This window comes from Cnephaeus nilssonii (assembly GCF_951640355.1).
Source record: "Cnephaeus nilssonii genome assembly, chromosome: 2".
Classification (NCBI taxonomy): domain Eukaryota; kingdom Metazoa; phylum Chordata; class Mammalia; order Chiroptera; family Vespertilionidae; genus Cnephaeus; species Cnephaeus nilssonii.
In genome coordinates, this window is record NC_137073.1 from 13035371 (window position 1) to 13056423 (window position 21053).

A 21053-nucleotide genomic window follows, 5' to 3' on the forward strand; every position below is an offset into this window, starting at 1 on the left:
CTTCCATGGTATTCCTCCCCAGGGCACGTGTGCTCCCATCCCCACAAGAGCCTTTGTGGCCCCCATTTGCTGCTTCTCCCGTGGCCCCAGGTCTGTGCGTCCTTTCTTGCATCCATGGCACTTGAAGGTCGGGGTCTCATGCCTCAAGAGGCCATGGCTCATGGGTCTGAGCCTCACCTCATCATAGAATTGGGATGGGGACAGCCAAGAGGGGGGCATCCTGGGTTCATACCTGTGCTGAGTCTTCTGCCCCGCCCCCCCCCAGCATGCACCTGGGGTCCCCCGGATCCTGGTTGGGAACCGGCTGCACCTGGCTTTCAAGCGGCAAGTCCCAACAGAGCAGGCACGCGCCTACGCAGAAAAGAACTGCATGACCTTCTTTGAGGTCAGCCCGTTGTGCAACTTCAATGTCACCGAGTCCTTCACTGAGCTGTCCCGCATCGTGCTCATGCGGCATGGCATGGAGAAGATCTGGAGGCCCAACCGAGGTGAGGTGCGGCTAGTGGGGCCACCAGGGCCTGAGACCTGAGTGTAGAGTGCAGTGGACAGGCGACCCTTCGGAGGTCGTGGTCCCTCCCAAGTGTCCAGGCTCCCCAGTTGCAGAACTTCCACAACGTGCTGCAACTAAACCAACTTGCATCCTGCGTGTGCTTTATTTGGGGGTCCCAGAGTTATGGGAGAGGACTGTGCCTTACATTCCGATGATGCCCTCATGCTGGGGGTGGTGACGTGTCTCAGAACAAGCAGGGGAACGGTTCTAATCCTGTGTCCTTCCCTGTCCTTCAGCTGCTCACTCCCTGTCCACCCAGAGCTGCCAGGGATAGCTAGTGTTCCCAGAAGCTTCAGTCTCCTGCGGTGCTGGGGGCAGAGCTGGCTAAGCCCTCAGAAGTGGGGTCCCCAAGGACATTTCTCGGTATGCAGCTGTAGGGAGAAAGCAGGAGCAGGGTGCCATCCAGGGACTGCACTCCACCTTGGTGCCAGCCTCAAGTGGTGCCTGGCACCAAGTAGGGTAGTGGAGCATCCAGGGTCCTGGTTTGGAAACCTCCATCCCCCACGAGTGTCACTTGTGCTCATCTGGCCAGATGACAGCTTGTCCCTTCGTGTCCCCCCACTCAGGTCCTTAGGCTCCAAGATCTCTCAGCACCTCACTGTCTTTCTCTTCACTCTGAACGTCCCCATCATCTAACCGCCCTGCCCATGGTCTGACCCTCTCCATGGCCTGCCCCTGCCATAATCTGATCCTCCTCCCATCTGACACCTCCCCCCCCCCACTGATCCCTTTCCCCTATGGTTCGTTTTGACCCCTGTCATCTGACTCCCCCTCTCTGACCACCCCCGCAGTGTTCAGCCTGCAGGACCTCTGCTGCCGCGCCATCGTCTCCTGCACTCCCGTGCACCTCATCGACAAGCTCCCACTGCCTGTCACCATCAAGAGCCACCTCAAGTCCTTCTCGATGGCCAATGGCATGAACGCTGTGATGATGCATGGGCGTTCCTACTCGCTGGCCAGTGGGGCGGGGGGTGGCGGCAGCAAGGGCAACAGCCTCAAGAGGTCTAAGTCCATCCGTCCCCCCCAGAGCCCACCCCAGAACTGCTCCAGGAGCAACTGCAAGATCTCCTAGCAGGGGAGGCAGGCACCGCCCATCCGGACACGCTTGGGGAGTGAGGTCTCAGGCTTGGGGAAGCTCCTTGCTGGGCGCTCGGGCGGCACCATGTGCAGCGAAGACTTTGGCCACATGACCCCTCCTGGGAGCGTGGGGCACACCTAGTAGGCAGGTGGTCTCAGCCAGAGGAGTCCTGTAGGACAGCAGAGGCTGGGCCTCTAAACAAGCCCAAGTCCCCACATGCTGTTCCTGGTCCCACCTCGAGGGAACTGTCCTGGGGTCCCATGGGGCCTGGCTCACTTATTTATATAGAAGACATTTCACCACTTTTATACCTTTTTAAAGGGCCGACAGGGAAGCCTTAATGCAGCCATGGGGTGAGCTCATGTCTGCTCGTGGGGATGACCTTTGGGACATTGGAGAGGGTGGAACTGGAGGCAAAGATGGGAAGGAATCTGCCGTCACTTACACTTCACGTGGGGTGTGGACTGTGCAAGGCCCAGTGGGGACACATGCAGCTCTGGGCAGCACTCTTGGACCCCGCTACCTGTGCCAGCCTTTCTGAGTATTGTGCCTACCACAAGTACTGGTCAGTGGTGCGGGTGTGGGCCCGGCAGTCTGCACAGTGGGGTGATGTTCCTGTGTGTCATGGAGCCGTGGACTTCAAGCAGAATGTCAATGTTTCTGGGAGAAGAGAAGTGGGGTGCACCTCCCTCCCTGCGAGGAGACACTTTTACACGTGTTGTACGTGAGATGGGCTCTGCATCTGTGTGTGTGTGAAGGTGCAGAGCTGTCTGTAGGCGATGAATACTTGAGGGGTTGCCGGGTGCTCTGCAGGTTTGGACTGAGTCTTGGCCCACTCGCCTCTGGGCGCCTGGACCCCACTCTCGCCAGCTTCTGTTCCCTGACCTTGGTGATCACCCCATAGCTGCTCCTCACCTGGCATCGCCCCTTTGAGGTCACATGTCACCAGAACCCAGTTCTTCGTGATGCCACCCGGAGCAGTCACAGCAGTGGACCTCCTCCATGATCTGGCAGCCACCCCTGAGCTGGAGGCCTTCATTCCTTCCACCTGCCTGGCTGGTGACATGACCACCAGTCACACTGGTGCTCAACTCTACCTCCTGCTGGGCTCCCCTGGGCCTGAGATCCCCTGGGACTCCTCTGTGGAGGGAGCCCTATGCCTGCTGTTCTGGGAGGCAGTTGGGCAGGGGTCTGTGGCCCTTGTGAGCAGAGGTGCCTGGGGGCCCTGCCCAAGGCCTAGCCACCAGCAGGGTCAGGCAGAGGAGGCCCTGCCTGTCCTGTCCTGCCAACGGAGCCCCTTTCTTTGTATTTTGAACCAAATAACATGGACTTTGTTGTGAGGGTGTGGACGGTCCTGCGTTCACCACATAAACACTACCCTTTGCTGCTGACACTCGCACCATTCCTGAGCTCATTTTGGACGGTTTTTGTTTCTTTGTACAGTAAATGTAAGCTCTGACCTCCAGGCTACGTTTTATGTGAATTAAAGTCTCTGGTTTTAACTGGCTGGTCAGTTGGAGGTGTGAGGTGGGGTGGGTCTGCACTCTGACACATGATGGGCCCAGGGCTGCTTTGTCGATCCCACCACCCCCATGACTCGTCTTGTTGACTGGTACACATCCTGGCCCCTGGGGCCAAGTGTGGCTGCATCAGCCTCCCTGGATACGGGATGAGCTGTGTTTCTCTGGGTTAGGCAGGCAGCCCTCCCCAGCCTGTCCTCCCTATGCAGCAGTAAGATGGCTGGCGGGATCACCTGTTCCCCGCTGCCCCCAAAGGCTGGAGTCTGGGATCCTGAACCTGAGAAACCGAACCCTCCCTGGGGGCTTTGGCGGGGCATAACCACTCGAGTTCACTGCTGCCTGGGAGGGCAGTAAGCATGGAGCAGGGATGTGGTGGAGACGGTGGGCTGTCCCCCGACACACACTCCAGCCCAGGACCATCACACTGCACATTACCCCCACCTCAGGCTGCAGCTTTGGGGGAGGGTTCTGGGCCTTGAGCCCCGTCCAAAGTCTGGCCCACTGGCCCCCCATGCCTGAGGCTCCCTCCCAGGGCAGATCAATGGCGTCCTCTGCACCTGGGATGTCTTTTGGTCTCACTCTGACCAGACCAGGCTCTTATTACCCTGCCTCCTGGGTCAGAAGGTCAGACGCAGGGTCATGGGACGTTTTCCATCCAGTCTTAAAGCAGATGCTCCTGGGGCCCCAGACCCCAGGGAAGGGTTTGGGAGGGCAGATTCTGGCGGTCCCTGTGTTTGATCTCCCTTCCCCCTCCTTCCGGGTCCTGAATCCAAGCTGGGAGGGTCTGTGAGGCTGCTTTGATCCCCTGAGCCCAGAGCCTGGAGGGAGGAGGGCCTCCGGTTACAGTGTCCCCTCCCCTCCCCACTCTGACCAGAGCCAGCCCTTCTCCGCCCCTCAGTTACCCTGGTGGCCAGTGTCTCCTGGCTCCTGGGCCTCAGCCCCTCCCCCACCACGCCCCCTGCCCTCTTAACCACAGAGGGCCAGGCTGGGAAGGGGTCTTGCCAGAGCTCAGATCTGGAATCCACCCAGTCCTTTGCACCGGAGTGTTGAGAGGGAGCGTCTGCTGTGGGCTCAGACCTTGGGGGCCAACGAGGAGCCCAGAGAACCGGTCAGGGGCCCAAGGTCAGGGTGCTGACCACAGGCCTGGAAGGGTGGATGCCTGAAGGGATCAGGGCAAAGCAGGGCCTGAAGGGCTGGCAGCCACACACCCCCGCCCTCTGGGCCGGTGGTCCCCATGTCAGCCCAGAGGCTGCTTCTACCGCTACTCCTCATGGTTGGGCTGACCTCGGGGGCCAGCCTGCTGCAGGGGCCCAGAAGCCACTCAGGCGTGTGCCCCAACCAGCTCAGCCCCAACTTGTGGGTGGACGCCCAGAGTACCTGTGAGCGCGAGTGCATCGGGGACCAGGTGAGTGTGGGCACCATCCCCACCCAACCCTGTGGGAGTCCCAGGGAATTAGGGTGGCCTGAGAGGAGCCCAGACCCTATCCCCTGACCCCCAGCCCTTGGAGTCTCCTTATTCTTCTCCCACATGGGGTTTCAGGCCATGCTCCCATGAGGGTCTTAAGAAATACTCCATCTTGACCCTCATCCACCCCACCCTGGGGCTGGTTGTTCTCAGGACCAGCAGGGGCCACATTTGGATGCCCCTTTGCAGCCTGGCCATGCATCCTCTGAAGTGGCCTTGAGCGTGCTGCCCATCTTCCCTGGGCCTCAGTTTCTTCATCTGTACTATGGGAATAATAATTAAACCTGCTTTGAGGGGTGGGGGGGTCTGAGGATTCAGTGAGATGACAGGACTTACCAGTGAGGCAACTGTAATAGCACTGGATGGAAATTTGTGCACGCCTGCTTGACTTTCCAGAGGGAAAACAGGCTCAGGAGATGCAGTAGGGCACCCCAACCTAGCAATGCCAGAGCCCTGGGTGAGGCTGGGGCGTGTTCGGTTGCCTACTGAGCTGCCCCTCACTCCGCCCCCAGGACTGCCTGGCCACTGAGAAGTGCTGCACCAACGTGTGTGGGCTGCAGAGCTGTGTGGCTGCCCGATTCCCTGAGGGTGGCCTGGCCACACCTGCACTGGTGGCCTCGTGCGAGGGCTTCTCATGCCCACAGCAGGGCTCAGACTGCGACATCTGGGACGGGCAGCCTGTGTGCCGCTGCCGTGACCGTTGTGAGAAGGAACCCAGCTTCACCTGTGCCTCGGATGGCCTCACCTACTACAATCGCTGCTACATGGACGCGGAGGCCTGCCTGCGGGGCCTCCACCTGCACGTCGTGCCCTGCAAACACATCCTCACCTGGCCGCCCAGCAGCCCAGGGCCACCTGAGACCACCGCCCGCCCGACACCCGGGGACACCCCGGTGCCACCTGCCCTCTACAGCAACCCTTCCCCACAGGTGGTGTATGTGGGGGGCACCGCCAGCCTCCACTGCGACGTCAGTGGCCGCCCGCCACCCGCTGTGACCTGGGAGAAGCAGAGTGAGCAGCGGGAGAACCTAATCATGCGGCCAGACCAGATGTATGGCAATGTGGTGGTCACCAGCATTGGGCAGCTGGTGCTTTACAATGCCCGGCCTGAGGATGCCGGCCTCTATACCTGCACTGCACGCAACACTGCTGGCCTGCTGCGGGCTGACTTCCCACTCTCTGTGGTCCAGAGGGATCCAGCCAGGGACAGGGCCCCCAGCGCCCCTGCTGAGTGCCTGCCCAAAGCGCAGGCCTGTGCCAGCCCCCCCTCCAGCCATGTCCTCTGGCACTTTGACCCACAGCGGGGTGGTTGCATGACCTTCCAAGTTAGCAGCTGTGATGGAGGCACCCAGGGCTTTGAGACCTACGAGGAGTGCCAGCAGGCCTGTGCCCGCGGACCAGGGGATAACTGTGTGCTGCCAGCCGTGCAGGGCCCCTGCCAAGGCTGGGAGCCACGCTGGGCCTATAGCCCACTGCTACAGCAGTGCCACCCCTTCGTGTATGGTGGCTGTGAAGGCAACAGCAACAACTTTGAGAGCCAAGAGAGCTGTGAGGATGCCTGCCCTGTGCCGCGCATGCCGCCCTGCCGGGCCTGCCGCCTCAGGAGCAAGCTGGCGCTGAGCTTGTGCCGCAGTGACTTTGCTATTGTGGGGCGACTCACAGAAGTGCTAGAGGAGTCTGAGGCTGGCGGCGGCAGCATTGCCCGTGTGGCTCTAGACGATGTGCTCAAGGATGACAAGATGGGCCTCAGGTTCTTGGGCACCAAGTACCTGGAGGTGACACTGAGTGGCATGGACTGGGCCTGCCCCTGCCCCAATGTGACAGCAGGTGATGGTCCGCTGGTCATTATGGGTGAAGTGCGGGACGGTGTGGCTGTCCTGGATGCTGGCAGCTATGTCCGTATCGCCAGCGAGAAGCGCATCAAGAAGATCTCAGAGCTGCTGGAGAAGAGGGCCTGCGAGCTGCTCAACCGCTTCCAGGACTAGCCCCACCTACCTAGAGCACTGCCTGTCCCTGTCCTCCAGTCCTCCCACTCCCTGCCCGCCCCCCCCCCAATAAAAGCATTTCCCAGGAGGGACATCATGGCCTGCTGGTGCTGAGCCTCCCAGGGTTACCATCCTTCCCCCATCCAGCCTGTAATCCAGCTGGGTCCTGTCACCACACTCATGTTTAGGCTCTAGTCCACGGTCACCATGGAGCACCAGTTCCCTCCTGGGGAGCCTCCTGTCTCCCTCCAAGAGCACAAGCCAGGACTAGGTCCAGCGGTGAGTGCCACCTGTGGTGGCAGGAGGGCCATGCAGCCAGTTTAGTCCTGCCTCAGCAGCCTTCTCCCTTCTCCGCTGTGCAAGTTGAACAGCAGGGTCTAGGACGTCCATTAGCCCTGACCCCATAAGCCAGACCTCTCCTGCCCCCAGGAATGGAGCCCTTGGAGACAGCCTGCACACCCAGCACCACCTAGGGTGCTCCCAGGAAGCGGCGTAGTGGACACCAGCAATAGGGTAGCAGGAAACACTTTATTCCCAGGCTCTCCGCAGCCCTGTGGCCACTGACCAAGAGCCCCCAGAATGGGCAAGGCCAGTCTGCATGAGCTGGTCCAGGGAGGCAGGGGCTGGCTATCTGGGTTTGTCCCAGAAGAGGCCTCACTGGGGACATAGGCATGCAGGAAGAAGGGTTACTCTTTCCGGAAAATCAGGCATTTGTTGTTGGCTGGCATATCCACCTAGGAGAAGAGATGCTTTAGCTGGAGAAGCTGCCCAGGGAGGCCACCCAGACCCCCAGGCCTTCCCACCTACCATCTTCTCCAAGAGAAGGCCGTTGGCCTGGCCCAGGTCCTCCAAGAAGGCCGTGTCCCGCAGCCCCCACTCTGGGTTCCTGCAGGGGAAAGAGGTAGAGTTAGGAGTCACCCAGCTAACCTGCCTTCCCAAGTAGGCCCACGCACCCACCCAGCTCTAACCTGCATCTGAGAGTCAGGTCAAAGTCCACATTACTCTGGGGAGAGATCTTCCCATTGACAGCGTAGGGCTGTGGAGACAGAGGGACACAGCTCTGCCCATAGCCCCTGGGTCAGCCACTGGGCAGACCTGCAGGCTGTGCCCAGAGGATGAAAAGGACGCACTTCTCCCTGCTCCCATGAGCCTAGGAGGTGTGGGGAGACAGAGGGGAAGGTCTGGGCTCTGTTTCAATGGTGGCAGGTAGCGGGGGAGAGGGCAAAGGAAAATCTTGAGACAGGAGGGAAGGAGACTAGAAAAGAGGGGATGGCTGAGGCTGGTTGGGATCATAGGGCCAGGGGAACTCCATCTCGTGCAGGAGCACTCACCCCATAGGTGATGAGCAGCGCCTTGGGTTTGAGCAGGTGTCCTGCTGCTCTGAAGAGCCCCTAGGGAGGGGAGAGGCAGGATGGCAGTGAGGAACTTTACCCAGGCCTCCAAAAGAGCTCTGGGCTGGAGACTCAACCTGAACTCCCCAGGCCTCAGTGCCTTATGAAATGGGGCAAACCTGGCACCCAATGCAGGGGGAAGGGTGCCCCCTGGGGCAGGTATTGGTCCTGGGGTGGCTCGCTTGCGCTCCCACAGACCTCGGTGCAGTTCAGGGGGCTGATGTGGATCATGTTGATGCAGAGCAGCAGGTCCAGCGACTGCGGCAGGATCCCGCCCCATTTCTCCCAACCCCAGGTCACGTCCAGGTACAGCGGAGCCTTCACGTTGGACAATCCCTGGGCTTGAGTGGTGGCCGAGATGCTGTCGGAGGGGCAGCCCGTGAGTGGGGGTGGCCTGTGCAACCGCGCTCACAGCAGTCACATTGGCTCGAGAAGCCGGGGTGGCAGGGCGAGGCCCACTTTCATCACCCGGGGTCCCGTCTTCCCCGCACCTGTCCAAGCAGCGCTGGTCCACGTCAGACGGCTGCCACTCTGCAAGGGGGAAGGCCCGCGCGAAGTGGGCCGCATGCTGGCCGGAGCCCGAGGCCACTTCAAGCACGCGAATGCCGCGCTGAGCCGGGTCCACATACTGCCGCAGAACGCGCAAAATTGGTTCCTTGTTCCGCTCGGCGGCCGCGGCCAAAAGCATCACGACGCCACAGCTAGTCCTCCCAGAGCGGTAGTACGGCCGCTGCGAGGGCCGCCGGGAGTTGTAGTCAGGCCGTCGGGAAGCCCGCACCCCGCGAAGCCCTCCCCCACGGACTACAGTTCCCAGGAGGACGGGTGCAGCAGTTTAAAGGGCCCGCATCATCTGGAGGCGCCTAGGGAGCGGCTGCCCCTGCGGTGCATCCGGCGGAGAGTTTGGGTCGCTGGTGTGTAGGTGCTCCTCAGTTCAGCACTCTGTCGCCATGGCTGCCCTAACATTTTCATAGCACTTGTGACTCTGAAATGGTCCCGTTCGTGCTTGCACCGGTTTTCTCTCGTCTTGAAATTTCTGCTGTCACCGACAGTTTTTTGAGATGGGGAGGGGAAAAAAAAAAACTAAAAAGAGTATGTGCGCCGCCCGGGAATCGAACCCGGGTCGCAAGAATGGGAATCTTGCATGATACCACTACACCAGCGGCGCTTGTTGGGTTCCTCTCGGCTCTCGAGACCTAGGAGCTTGTGACGCAACCTCCCCCTCCGCCCAAAAGTGTCATAATGCACGCGCCGCGCCACCCCCACGGCCGCAGCTTGGGAGAGGCGGGTCTAGCGGCTGCAGCCGGCAGCTAGGGTAGGAATGCCGCCTGGACCGGGTCCGCGATGGTGGGAGGTCTCACTGTTGTCGCTTGGAAGCTGGAACCAGGGACCGGAGTTTGTGGACCGCCGCGACTGGGGCCTGCGCCGTGGAAGCCATGGCAACCGCGGGTTTTCCCGAGCGGAAGCGTGCGCGGGAGCTTCAGGTCGGCGGGCTGGTCCCAGCCTGCGGGAACTGACCGGGCAAGCCGGAGAGAAGGGGACTCGGTGATGCTCCGGGCCTGTCTGTGACACGGAAATGACCAGCGCTAGCCCGGGGTCCGCGGATGGTGGGAGGAATCGGTGACCCCTGAATCAGATCAGAAGCCGATTTGTATCCAAGGTGTTTCCCCAGTTGTCCGTTTGGGGCCCATGCTTCAGAGGGGCCCTTTTTCGCAGGCTGAGAGCCGGTGCCCTGCAGTCAAGACTAGCTTATCTCCTTTGCTGGCAATTTTTCACGAGTGAGACCCCAGTAACCTAGGGCACTCAGACTCTAACCCAGGCTTTAGCCTGGCATTGCCCGCCAGGGGCCAGGGGTCGTGCGGGGTGGGACCAGTGGCCAGGGGGTGTGGGTCTAGTCAGGTGTGGAGGGCAGTGAACTTCCTGAGCGGTGCAGGGTTGGCCGGTCCGCACAGCCTCCCTGGGGAAGTCCCACTCAGTGGGCGGGCCTCCCCCCTCCAGGAAGAGCCATTGGCATTCTGCATTGTGACCGCCCGGCTTCCTTCAACGTCATTTCACAGCCCCGAGCTTTTCTTAATCTGACTCGCTTTTGCTTCACTTTCTCCTGGTTTGCCAGCTGAACATTTTCCGTATCTCGGGGGTGGAGGAGAGGTCTCTCTCAATGAACTTCCGTGCCCCTGACCCGCCTGTGACCAGCGATGGTCACCTGAGATCTCACTGCCTACGCCCCTCACCTCCCAAGCCCCTCACCACTCCTAGCCCACCTAGAGCCGGGGTGGGGAACCTTTTATCTGCCAAGGGCCATTTGGATATTTATAACTTCATTTGCTTAATATAATTCACTTAATATAAATTTATGTTGCTATAAAAAAAACGGGCCATACAAAATGACCACATTAAAAATTAGCCTGCTATATTTGGCCCTTTAATTAACTCACCCCTAATGCCTTGGCAGGGCCAGACCAAATGATTTCGTGGCCCTTATACGCTCCCCCTCCCCCCCGACCTAGAGGCACCTGTTTCCTGCTTGCTTCACCTGGGATTCCCTGGGCACAGGGCACCCTGTGGTATTGTCCGATAATAAATATATATTCTGTCTTTGTTCCAGTTCCTGTCACAGGGCTCCTACAACACTGGAATTTCCTGAATGATGGGGAGAGAGGAGCATTTGCTGTTATTAACAAGCCCCTTTCAGGCTTACCTGGGTTTACACCAATGAGGTGACTCTTGGAGGATGAGGGCTGGTTGCCAGAGGAACTCACCCTGTGATTACAGAGAGCTTGGAACTTTCTTCCCTGCTCCTGACTTCCTTGGAGGTTGAGGGGCTGGAGACTGAGCTAGTCACCAACGCACAATGACTTAATCAACCAGCCTGTGTAATGGAACTTCCATAAAAACCCTAAATGAAAGGGTTTGGAAACCCGGGTTGGTGAACGTGTGGAGGTGCTGGGAAGGTGGTGCTCCTGGAGAGGGCATGGAAGCCCCAAATCCTCCCCACCTCTCCCCATGCATCTCTTCTATCTGCTAGTCCCGCCTGTGTTCTTTATAGTAAACCAGTAAACATAAATAAAGCATTTCCCTGAGTTCCGTGAGCCTTTCTAATTATGGAATCCAAGGAGGTCAGTCATGGGAACTCCCATTTATAGCTGGCCTCCTGGACTTGTGAGTTGGGTCTGAAATTGAGTGGTCTTGTGGGACTGAGCCCTTAGCCTATGGGTATGCCCTAATGCCGGGCAGTTAGTGTCAGAATTGAGTTACAGGACAACCAGTTGGTGTCTGCAGAGAACTGGAGAATTACTTGGTGATGAAAATGTATACATTTGGTGTCAGGCATTATAAATATAGAAAAGTAAGTTTTCCTTTACACCCTGTGTCCATTCAGAGGGGAGGAGCCCGTGACTGACCCATCGGCCTGTGTCCCCCGTATCATATGGGCTGCTTTAAGGAACTGCCCAAATGCCCAGCAGCGATGCCTGTTTAATAGCACTGACCTCAGGTTGATAACTACCTGCCACATCCACCCCTTTAGGCTGGATGCCGTGAGCCAACATCCACCCTCAGCACCCACCAAGCTCAGAACCTGGCACAGAAGCAGCGGACATGGCTGAGTGGCAGCCTTTGCTGCAGTGTGTGTGTGAATGTGTGCATGAACGAGCTTGTGTGAATACGTGTGAGCACATGAAAGAACACCGGAGCTTATGTGAGTGCCCATTTTCTGCAACATCTTGGATGTGTGTCAGCCTCTGGAGGACCCCCAGGAGTGCCCACACTGCATACCTCCCTCTGGTCCTGACCGTAGGCCTCCGTCCAGGGCCCCGCTGCTTCCTCCTTTGAGGGAGGCACATCCCCTACTGCACTTCCCCCTCCAGGTTCGTCTTGGGGTCAGGAAATGCCTGGTGAGGGAGGGGCTCCTGGACAAGGTCCCCCACCTCCTCCCAGTCATGTTTACCTACAGAAGGGCTGTGAAGCAAACCTCCCTGAGTGCCTGCCCCAAGACAACCAGAGCCGAGAGCAGGGTCCAGGCCCATGTACCCACCATTCACTGAACCCCCTTCCCACCCCAGTAGGGGTCCTCACTTCCTCCCAGGTCCTCCACACACCCTGGATGCTTCGCCTTCAGTTCCCTCACCCACAACTATTCCCCTTGGTATGTTTGCTGTAACAAATGACAGCCAAACTTCATTTCTTGAATGTCTCCCATCTCGAGCAATTGTGTTCTTGACCAAATTGTTCACAGAAAAAAATGTTCACAGAAAAAAAACTTTAGTTTTCGACTTGACAACCCTTTCATGCGGATACCTCAGCATGACAAAAAGTGTCTCTAAGGCAACAAGCTTTTATTGCTGGCGAAATCCAGGATTAGCACAATTTTAAAACAAAAAGAGGCATCAAAAATGCTAATGTTGCTAAACGTGTAAAAGTGCTCACAAAACAGCAATCACAGGCAATTGAATAGGTAGAAAAACTGTTGTTGATTGGATAAAGGAACAGCAGCCGGTGATAGCATTTCAGAGGCAGTGATATATGAAAAATTTAAGGCTAGTAGGGGTGGTTCTATAAATTTAAGAAAAGAAGTGTTTATTTATAAATTAAACAGTACATTAAACATGTACTGTATATAAGAAAGGTTGAAACGGAATCATTTGGGGATCTGGAACGGATTAATTCAATTTATTGCTATGGGAAAACATAACTCAATTTTCGAACAAATCATTTCACAAACAGCCTTCTGGAACGAGGTTTGAGAAATGAGGTTCCACTGTACCCTAAAACTTGGTGGCTTAAAACAACAGAAATTCATTTTCTCATTTGTGGAGGCCAGAAATCCAAACTAAAGGTGTCAGCTCCCTCAAAGCCCAAGGAGGCTTTCTGGGGGCTCCAGGCATTCCCGGGCTTGTGGCCACATCACTCCAGTTCGTCTCCATCTTCCCTGTTCTGTCTCCTCTGCATGTCCCTGTGACCAAATAGCTCTCTCCTTTCTCTTACAAGGACACTCATCATTGGGTTTAGGGCCCACCCTAATCCAGGGTGCCTTATCTCAAAGTCTTTGCCTTACTTATTCCACACTAGAGGCCCCGTGCACGAAATTCATGCACAAGGGTGGGGGGTCCCTCAGCCCGGCCTGCATCCTCTCCGATCCGGGACCCCTCAGGGGATGTCAGACTGCCTCTCACAATCGGGAACCGCTGGCTCCTAACCACTTGCCTGCCTGCCTGCCTGATCGCCCCTAACTGCTCCCCTGCTGGCCTGATCGCCTCTAACCGCCTCTGCCTCGCCCTGCCCTCGGAACCCAGGATTTCCTCCTCCGGCTGGTCACAGACACCTGGGACCTGGGCTTCCCTCCCTCTGGCTGGCCACAGGCATCCAGGACCCAGGCCAGCTTCAGCCAGGCCGGCCGCAGCCACAGGGGACCGTGTGGGCAGCTTTGCCTGGGCCACAGCCGCAGGTGCCCGGGACCACGGGGTGGGCAGCTTGTCCTTCTCCCAGGCCACAGGCGCAGGCACAGCCATTGGCACCCGGGACTGCAGGGCGGCCAGCTTGTCCCTCTCCCAGACCGCAGCCTGGTGGTCCCCATTCCTCTCTCGCGAGCTCATTTGTGCCTGGCTGGTCCCCATTCCTCTCTCGTGAGCTCATTTGTGCCTGGCTGGTCCCCATTCCTCTCTCCCCAGTGTTGAGTGTCTGAGCTTTTATGGCATGAGGGCATAAAGGCATGAGGATGTACTGACCATTTGCATATTAGCTCTTTATCATATAGGATAAGGTCACAATCTGAAGTTTGAAGCACATGTGTCTTTTGGGGACCACCATTCAACCCACTGCACTTGGGTTTGGGAATGGGCTGGGCACTCGCTAGAAGCTGGGCAGTGGAGGTGGAACATTTAGCCAGAGCCTTTTTCTGGGGGCTACTGGCCACCCCTCCCCTGGCAGAAGCCCAGCTTCCTGTCTGGGTTGGTGAGGGCATGGATCTCAGTTCTGGAGAGTGATTGAGGATGACTGAAAATGCAAGCTCCCTTCATCCTTTTCATAACATTTTATTTAGTATTGCACCTAGAACCTTTTTTAAAAGATATTTTTTATGGATTTTAGAGAGAGAGGAAGGGAAAGGGAGAGAGACAGAAACATCCATGAGAGAGAAACATGGATTGGCTGCCTCCTGCACGCCCCCTGACTGGAAATTGAACCAGGGACCTCTTGGTGCACGGGACGTTGCTCACCCAACTGAGCCCCAGCAGCCGGACTAGAACTTTTTTTAGGGCAGAAGGAGCAACGGGAGAGAGCTTAGGTGGTGCTCTGCTTTAGCTCTCTAGAAGCATTATAGGAACCAGCTGAGCCACACTGGCCAGGGCGAGGTTAACAGTTCTTTTATTTCTCTGTTTTTTTAGGTTGACAGTTCTTAATGTGACAGGGGTTAGGGGTTATATAGTACATAGGACGGTGTAAAATGGATGGGGGTTCTGGGGTGTAATCCACCCCAGATAAGGGGGAAGTGCTTTACATGCTTGCCTGGGGAGGGCGACGGCCTGTCCAGGAGGCAGCACAAAGCAGCACGCCTGGGGCACAGGGCAGGGCTCTATGTACAGCCTCTGAGGGGGTTTGGGGGAGCAGTCTCTCTTCTGGCTAGACCTAATCTGAGGGCCCGCAGCAGTGAGATTCCTGGGGTTCCTGCTGGGTCAAGAGAAAGAAGCTGAGTTTTGGGGGGGCTCTGGCTGGGCCCATCCCACGCCCCTTGGATGCCAACCTTTGTCCCCAAGCCAGGGTGAGTCTGTGTTCACAGTTGTGTCCTGGGAGCAGTGAGGCTGGCAGCTGCCCCTACGACCTGGCCTTCATCCTTCCTCAGCTCCCCCTGCTCCCTTGTCTCTCACCCTCACACCCCTGCAGCCCCTGCTTGACCTGTGCCTCCTCCCCGCCCACTTGTCAGGACCATTCCAACTGGGCTGGTATCCCGGGGCCCTTCTCAGGTCTCTGGACCCAACCTTTGACCTCAGAGTAGGCCTGTGGGCAGGGCCCTGCAGGATATTACAGCCGTGGGGCCTTGGCCACCAGAGGGCTTAAGCAGAGGCTGGGCCTGTCTGCCAGTTAATGGGCCCCATCCTTCCCCCTTATCCAGGCCAGCCAGAGGGGGTTCCTGGGGATGAGGGGCTCTCGGAAAGCTTGTGCCAGCTTCGGGGGTGAGGGTGAGGAGGTACTCCAGGACCTAGCTCCCTCTGCCGGCTCACAGACGCTCAGGACACAGGCCCTCCTCAGCCACCTCACCCTGCGGTGTCTCCCCAGTGTGAGTGAGCAGCATGCTCAAGGCCACCAGAAAGGCCAGGACAGCCAGCACAGCTGGTGCAGGAACACGCTGGCCTTGATGCTGCTGGGGGTAGGGGTAGGCACCGCAGCGTGGAAAGAATCCTGGACTCCCGGACATGTTCTTGCCTGGGGCCCAGCCCTCCTCTTGCCTCTCAGGGTCACAGGCCCAGTCCAGCCTGAGGAGGTAGCTGGGAGGAAGGCATTTGACCTTGAACCTTGCTTAGGACAGGGTGCAGAGCTAAAGGGCTGTGTGTGAGGCACGTGAGAGGAAAGACAGCCCACCCACCACCGGGATGCAAGCTTCCTCGAGGGTCCGAACAGGCCTGTCACCTACACAGGTGCATAGGGTGGCCTGGGAGGGACTCAGCACAGAGCAGGTGGGGTGAGGGGTTCCTCCTGCTGGTCTGTTCCCTCTACACCCCTCACTCCTCTCCCCTCTGCTTATTGTCTGCCCTGCCTGGGTGGGTGGCTTCAGACCACTGTGCTCTGGGGTGTGGGGGTGTCACCAGAAAGGGGACCAAGCCTGAGCGGATCTGCCTCGGGCCTGCCTGTGGTGTGTGGGCTCTCAGTTTTGTGCAGGAAAGACGTCACAACTCGAGTCCAGGGGATTGTGAGAGTGTGTGTATTAAAGCTGGGGACAGTGAAACAAAAGAAGGGATTAAGGCGGAAGAGGCAACAGGAGAGAGAAGTCAGCGAAAAGGGGGCCTTGGAGACAGGTTCAGATGGTTAGCCTGGACAATCTGCCGCTGCCCGCTGCTCCCCTGAATGCAAGTATCATGGGGTCCCTTAGAGTCAGGAGAAAAATAGCAAAGATACAAGGCATGGGCGTGCTCTTGAGAGAACTCACTTTGTGTCTTTGTCTTCAGTCTTTTTAGCTTTCTTGGAATCCTGGGGGAGGTCTCCGGGGAGGGTCTCAACAGAATATCAGTGGGTCAGACCCGAGAAAGGGACTGCCAGAGGTGATTGTTACTGAAAGCAAAGCAATATGTTGACTCATCAAAATGTGTGAATAGAGGGGTCAGGGTAATTTTTTGTTAGCTTTATTTTTAAAGAACATTATTGAACCTGGCCAGTGTGGTTCAGTTGGTTGAGCATTGCCACGCACAAGGAGGTTGCTGGTTTGATTCCTGGTAGGGGCACATGTCTGGGTTGCAAGCTCGGTCCCCACTGGGGCTCGTGCAGGAGGCAGCCGATGGATGTTTGAGCTCTCTCATGGATGTTTCTCTCCCTTCCTCTCTCTGAAATCAATAAAAGCATACTGAAAGAAAGAAAGAAAGAAAGAAAGAAAGAAAGAAAGAAAGAAAGAAAGAAAGAAAGAAAGAAAGAAAGAAAATATTGAAGAGGGACTGGGACCAAGGCTGCTCTGTCCCAGGACGGTCTGGAATGTGTAAACCATTTGCTCCTAAGTGTCCTTGGTTAGGGAAGATAAAACATTGTGATTCATTAGCTGACTATAAATTGCTCAAATAATTTGGCCTTAATTATTTTGTCTCAGTTTCCCTTATTCCACTTGTCAAGAAAATTCCCTAGCTTCTTACTATCCTGCTTCATCCCCCCGACCCCCCACCCCTCAGAGACTTCCATCTCTAAAATCTTTTCAAGTTGATGAGGGAGGACGGTCCATTTTCAGTAACTCCTGCTGACAGTGGTCATAGTCCCTGCCCATGTGGGGTATGGATGTCTCTCCCTGCCTGATCCAGGGGGGACAAGGGAATGGGGTCTGGGACTGGAACAGAGAGGCCGTTAGCTGATTCTTCTAAAGTGAAGGGTTAGGCTGGAATCTCTGAAGTGTCATCTTGACATGGAATTGTTGTACCTTAGAAGTGACAGATTTGACAAGAAGGTTAGTACATGGAGGAGCTGGGACTTTATCTGACAAGGGTTAAATCCAACAGAGACAGAAAAATTCCTTTCCAGGGAGAAGGCTGAGCATATTGACAGGCGGGTAGAAAGAGTGTTAGAAATAAGAGAAAGAGTATGCTTGCATATAAGCACAACCAATGGACACAAGACACTGGAGGGGTGGGGGAGGGGGGGACGAGGGCATGCAACAGCGGGAAGGGGAGGCGGGGGAAGGTCAATGGGGGGAAAAAAGGAGATATATGTACTACTATATGTAATATTTTAAACAATGATAATAATAAAAAATAAATAAGAGAAAGAACGTTCTATGAAGGCCCGGCCTTGATGTCACTTATCTGTAACAGGTTCTTGTTTCTTGAAGAGGAACTTGATGGGTTCAGAGGAGTAGGTCTCAGTTTGTGGTTCCTGTGGGGACTCACAAGAAACGGGTTTAATTCTTAATTCGGGATAAAGTGAACCCAGCAAGGTATCCCTCTGCAGTTGGGGTGCTTCGTGGGACCTGACAGGGGCCCTTCTATTTGGGTTGTAGTTGGGACTCAGGAGAGTTGTCTCCAGGTTTTAAACTAGACCATATCTCCCGGTTTAACGTGTTTATGTTGGTAGTCTTTATCAGCGGCACATAGAATTTTGTTTCCATATTCCTATAGTGCTTGTTGTTCCTGTCCTAGATTAATGGCGTAAGACAACAGCTGGAGGGTTTCCTCATTTATTAGGGGTCAGACCTGAGAAAGGGACTGCCAGAGGTGATTGTTCCTGATTGGGGTTACCAGCTGGCACCTCGGGTCTTTTCGGGTCTTTTCGTTGTCGCGGAAAAGATTTTAAGGTCAACAAATATGAAATAAAGCAAAGTGGGATTTATTGAAGATACACTCCAAGCAAGGAGTGGGCCAATTGAGAGAGACAATGGCCCCAAATTCCTGGGTTATATGGGTTAAAACAAAAGATGTTACTGGGGAGAGGAGACCTCCATTCTTGTCTTCTTGAGGGAAAGATTTCAAAGAGACAAAGTGTAGAAAAGCAAGCAAGAATCTATTGACCGCAGCAAAAATACACTTAGGAGAGTGAAACAAGGAAGGGCATAGGAGCGCCTAGGCTGGGCTGCCTTGGCTCGCTGGGAAGTCAGAGAATAGGGGGCCTTGGAGACAGGTTCAGGGGGTAAGCCCGGGAGGAGCTGACACTGCCCATTGCTTCCCTGGTTGCAAATCTTATGGGGTCCCTTAGAGGTTAGGGGATACCTGGAGATGGGGAGGGGAAACAGGAGAGGGGGAAGCACCTTGCTTCTTATTATTCCACTAGAGGCCCGGTGCATAAGATTCGTGCACTGGGGGGAGGGGGGGTCCCTCTTGCAGTCGGGAGCCCTCAGGGGATGTCCGACTAAGCTGTCAGTAGGACATCCTTAGCGCTGCCATGGAGGCGGGAGAGGCTCCCACTACCACTGCTGCCCTGGCCAGCCTTGAGCCCGACTCCCTGTGGGAGCACACTGACCACCAGGGAGCAGTTCCTGTGTTGAGCATCTTCCCCTGGTGGTCAGTGCACGTCATAGCGACCGGTTGTTCCGCTGTTCAGTCGATTTGCATATTAGCCTTTTATTATATAGGATAACAAGTTCAAAGGGGCTAACTTGTGATTTGTCTTTAGGTGCAGCTCTCATTCGCACGAGGCCTATGGGTAACACTGACACCCAGGTTTATAGACATCCTGAAGTTCTTGGCATAGCTTGGCTAGAGTCCCTTTTAGGGTTTGGTTAGCTCTTTGTACCTTATCTGAGGATTAAGGTCTCCATAATTGATGTAAGTGATAGTTGATTCCTAAAGCTTGAGCCAGCCATTGTGTAATCTTAGCTACAAAAGAGGGTCCATTGTCACTCTGTAAGCTTTTTGGTAGTCCAAACCTGGGTAAGATTTCTTTTTTTAAAAATATATTTTATTGATTTTTTACAGAGAGGAAAGGAGAGGGATAGAGAGTTAGAAACATTGATGAGAGAGAAACAATCGATCAGCTGCCTGCTGCACACTCCCTACTGGGGATGTGCCCGCAACCAAGGTACATGCCCTTGACTGGAATCGAACCTTGAGTCCGCAGACCGACGCTCTATCCACTGAGCCAAACCGGTTAGGGCAGGGTAAGATTTCTTTTAGTAGCTTTTTCTGTTCTGGTAGAAAAGCCTTCGATCCATCCTGTAAAGGTGTCTACAAATACTAGCAAATATTTAAATCTAGCTTTGGGGGACATATGAATGACATCAGTTTGCCAATCCTCCCAGGGTATGTGCCCCAGTGTATTGGGGTCAGGAGGTGACTCGGGGTGATTTTTGGAGTAGAGCACACGCTGTTGGGTCACTTCCTTTAGTTTTATGGAGCCCTTCTATCACAAACAGTTGGGAGACAAGGGTGGTGTTAAGGTAAAAACATTCAAACCTGTAAAGAACTTTTGTGAGTTTATTTGAGCCAAACTGTTGATAATTGCTGGGAAGCAGGATCTCAACAGATTGGGATAATGTTCCAGAGAATGGCGGGTTTTCATCAAATTTTTTTACATTACAATCAAAGGAGGGGACATAGGTGGGTTGCATAAAATTCATCGGTGGTAGATTAGAGAGGTGGAAAGAAAAGCGGGGAGACCCTGGGATTGGATAAAAACTAAAATGATAGACACGTATTAGGTGGGTGCAGGAACAATTAACATGATAACAGTGAAGGAGTTTGTGGTGTCTGTCCCGGCACATTAGGTTGTGCCCCAAGGGGTCCGGAAAAAGGGAAGTTAAAGTTACCCAGACACTTCAAGGGTATGTTATCATAGATGCGAAGAGACAGATAGGCTCAGTTAAGGTAAAGATTGACCTTGTCAGTGAAGATATGGGCCTAGGAAGTGATTACCCACCATAACTGCTTTTAGTCAAAGTTTAATTTCAGACCCTCCTTTGTGGTTACTTTAGGTCTCTGAGGTTTTTTTTGTTTGGTTTGTTTTGTCTCTAAGTTTGCAAGGCCGCCATGCAGGCCTCCCCTGAGCTTGTTAGGTCAATCTTTACCTTAACTGAGCTTATTGTCTTTTTGCATCTATCATTGAAATGTCAGGGTAACTTGTAACTTCCCCTTTTTTTCTGGACCCCTCAGGGCACAACCAAATGCCCCGGGCACCAGGACAGACACCACAAATTTCTTCATTGTTATTACTATCACTAGAGGCCTGGTGCATGAAATTCATGCACTTGGGGGGAGATGGGTCTCGCAGTTTGAGAGCCCTTGGGGGATGACCGACTGCTGTGGAGGTGGGAAAGGCTCCTGCCACCGCCACTGCGCTCGCCAGCCGTGAGCCCAGCTTCTGGCTGAGTGGCGCTCCCCCTGTGGGAGCACACTGACCACCAGGGGACAGCTCCTGCATTGAGTGTCTGCCCCCTGGTGGTCAGTGTGCATCATAGTGACTGGTCATTCCACCACTCAGTTGATTTGCATATTAGCCTTTTATTATATAGGATGTTAATTGTTGACTGTTAACTATCCTGTACCCCCTGAGTAAAAGAAGTGTGTGTCTATCATTTTACTCTTTATTCAATCCCAGAGGTTTCCACGCTTTGCTTTCTCCTGCCTCTCTAGTCTATCACCAATAGATTTCATGTAACCCACCTACGTCTCCTCCTTTGATTGTAATGTATAAAAATAGGTGAAAAACCACCGCCATTCTCTGGAACATTATCCCAATCTGTTGAGATCCTGCTTCCCAGCCATTGTCGACAATCTGGCTCAAATAAACTCACAAAAATTCTTCACAGGTTTGAATGTTTTACGTTAACAGAGGTTTAGCAATTCGCCCCAAATCTGGTGTCTACGGCAGCAGAAGCCCGCTATTCCTAAATGTCCCTGAAGCTGTCATTTACTGTATGGACCGGAGAGCCACTATGGCCTGTTTGGTTTGGG

General features: G+C 55.2%; 3 protein-coding genes across 7 annotated transcripts in view; 2 read left to right on the plus strand and 1 right to left on the minus strand.

Moving 5' to 3' along the window:
• RAB40C (RAB40C, member RAS oncogene family) overlaps positions 1–3123 on the plus strand; it is a 28698-nt gene extending 25575 nt beyond the window's left edge. For all 3 annotated transcript variants that reach the window (XM_079799559.1, XM_079799557.1, XM_079799558.1), the window contains exons 6-7: positions 266–488; positions 1342–3123. In XM_079799559.1, the coding sequence (XP_079655685.1) occupies positions 266–488; positions 1342–1622 (504 nt within the window). In that variant the 3' untranslated portion in view covers positions 1623–3123. The remainder of the gene's footprint in view (positions 1–265; positions 489–1341) is intronic.
• Positions 3124–4199: 1076 nt separating this feature from the next.
• Positions 4200–6804, plus strand: WFIKKN1 (WAP, follistatin/kazal, immunoglobulin, kunitz and netrin domain containing 1). The gene is made up of 2 exons (XM_079798491.1): positions 4200–4553; positions 5126–6804. Exons 1-2 carry the CDS (start codon positions 4383–4385, stop codon positions 6596–6598), a joined length of 1644 nt encoding a protein of 547 aa, XP_079654617.1. The 5' UTR covers positions 4200–4382; the 3' UTR covers positions 6599–6804.
• Positions 6805–7114: 310 nt separating this feature from the next.
• METTL26 (methyltransferase like 26) lies at positions 7115–8723 on the minus strand. 3 transcript variants are annotated; one of them, XM_079799994.1, is made up of 6 exons: positions 8481–8723; positions 8188–8350; positions 7930–7989; positions 7567–7634; positions 7406–7484; positions 7122–7332 (listed from the first exon to the last, which is right to left on the minus strand). In XM_079799994.1, exons 1-6 carry the CDS (start codon positions 8675–8677, stop codon positions 7285–7287), a joined length of 615 nt encoding a protein of 204 aa, XP_079656120.1. In that variant the 5' UTR covers positions 8678–8723; the 3' UTR covers positions 7122–7284. The 3 variants fall into 3 exon arrangements, with proteins under 3 accessions (XP_079656121.1, XP_079656120.1, XP_079656122.1); XM_079799995.1 differs by lacking the exons at positions 7567–7634; positions 7930–7989 and having other exon boundaries at positions 7115–7332; XM_079799996.1 differs by lacking the exons at positions 7567–7634; positions 7930–7989; positions 8188–8350.
• Positions 8724–21053: the final 12330 nt, after the last annotated feature.

Excerpts from the sequence above, each read along its gene's own strand:
- WFIKKN1 (XM_079798491.1), top strand. The coding sequence starts at position 4,383 with ATGTCAGCCCAGAGGCTGCTTCTACCGCTACTCCTCATGGTTGGGCTG. Across the intron at positions 4,554-5,125 it reads GCGAGTGCATCGGGGACCAG|GACTGCCTGGCCACTGAGAA; the intron begins GTGAGTGTGGGC and ends CTCCGCCCCCAG.
- METTL26 (XM_079799994.1), bottom strand. The coding sequence starts at position 8,677 with ATGCTTTTGGCCGCGGCCGCCGAGCGGAACAAGGAACCAATTTTGCGC. Across the intron at positions 7,635-7,929 it reads CGCTGCTCATCACCTATGGG|CCCTACGCTGTCAATGGGAA; the intron begins GTGAGTGCTCCT and ends CTGTCTCCACAG. Across the intron at positions 7,485-7,566 it reads GACCTGACTCTCAGATGCAG|GAACCCAGAGTGGGGGCTGC; the intron begins GTTAGAGCTGGG and ends TTTCCCCTGCAG.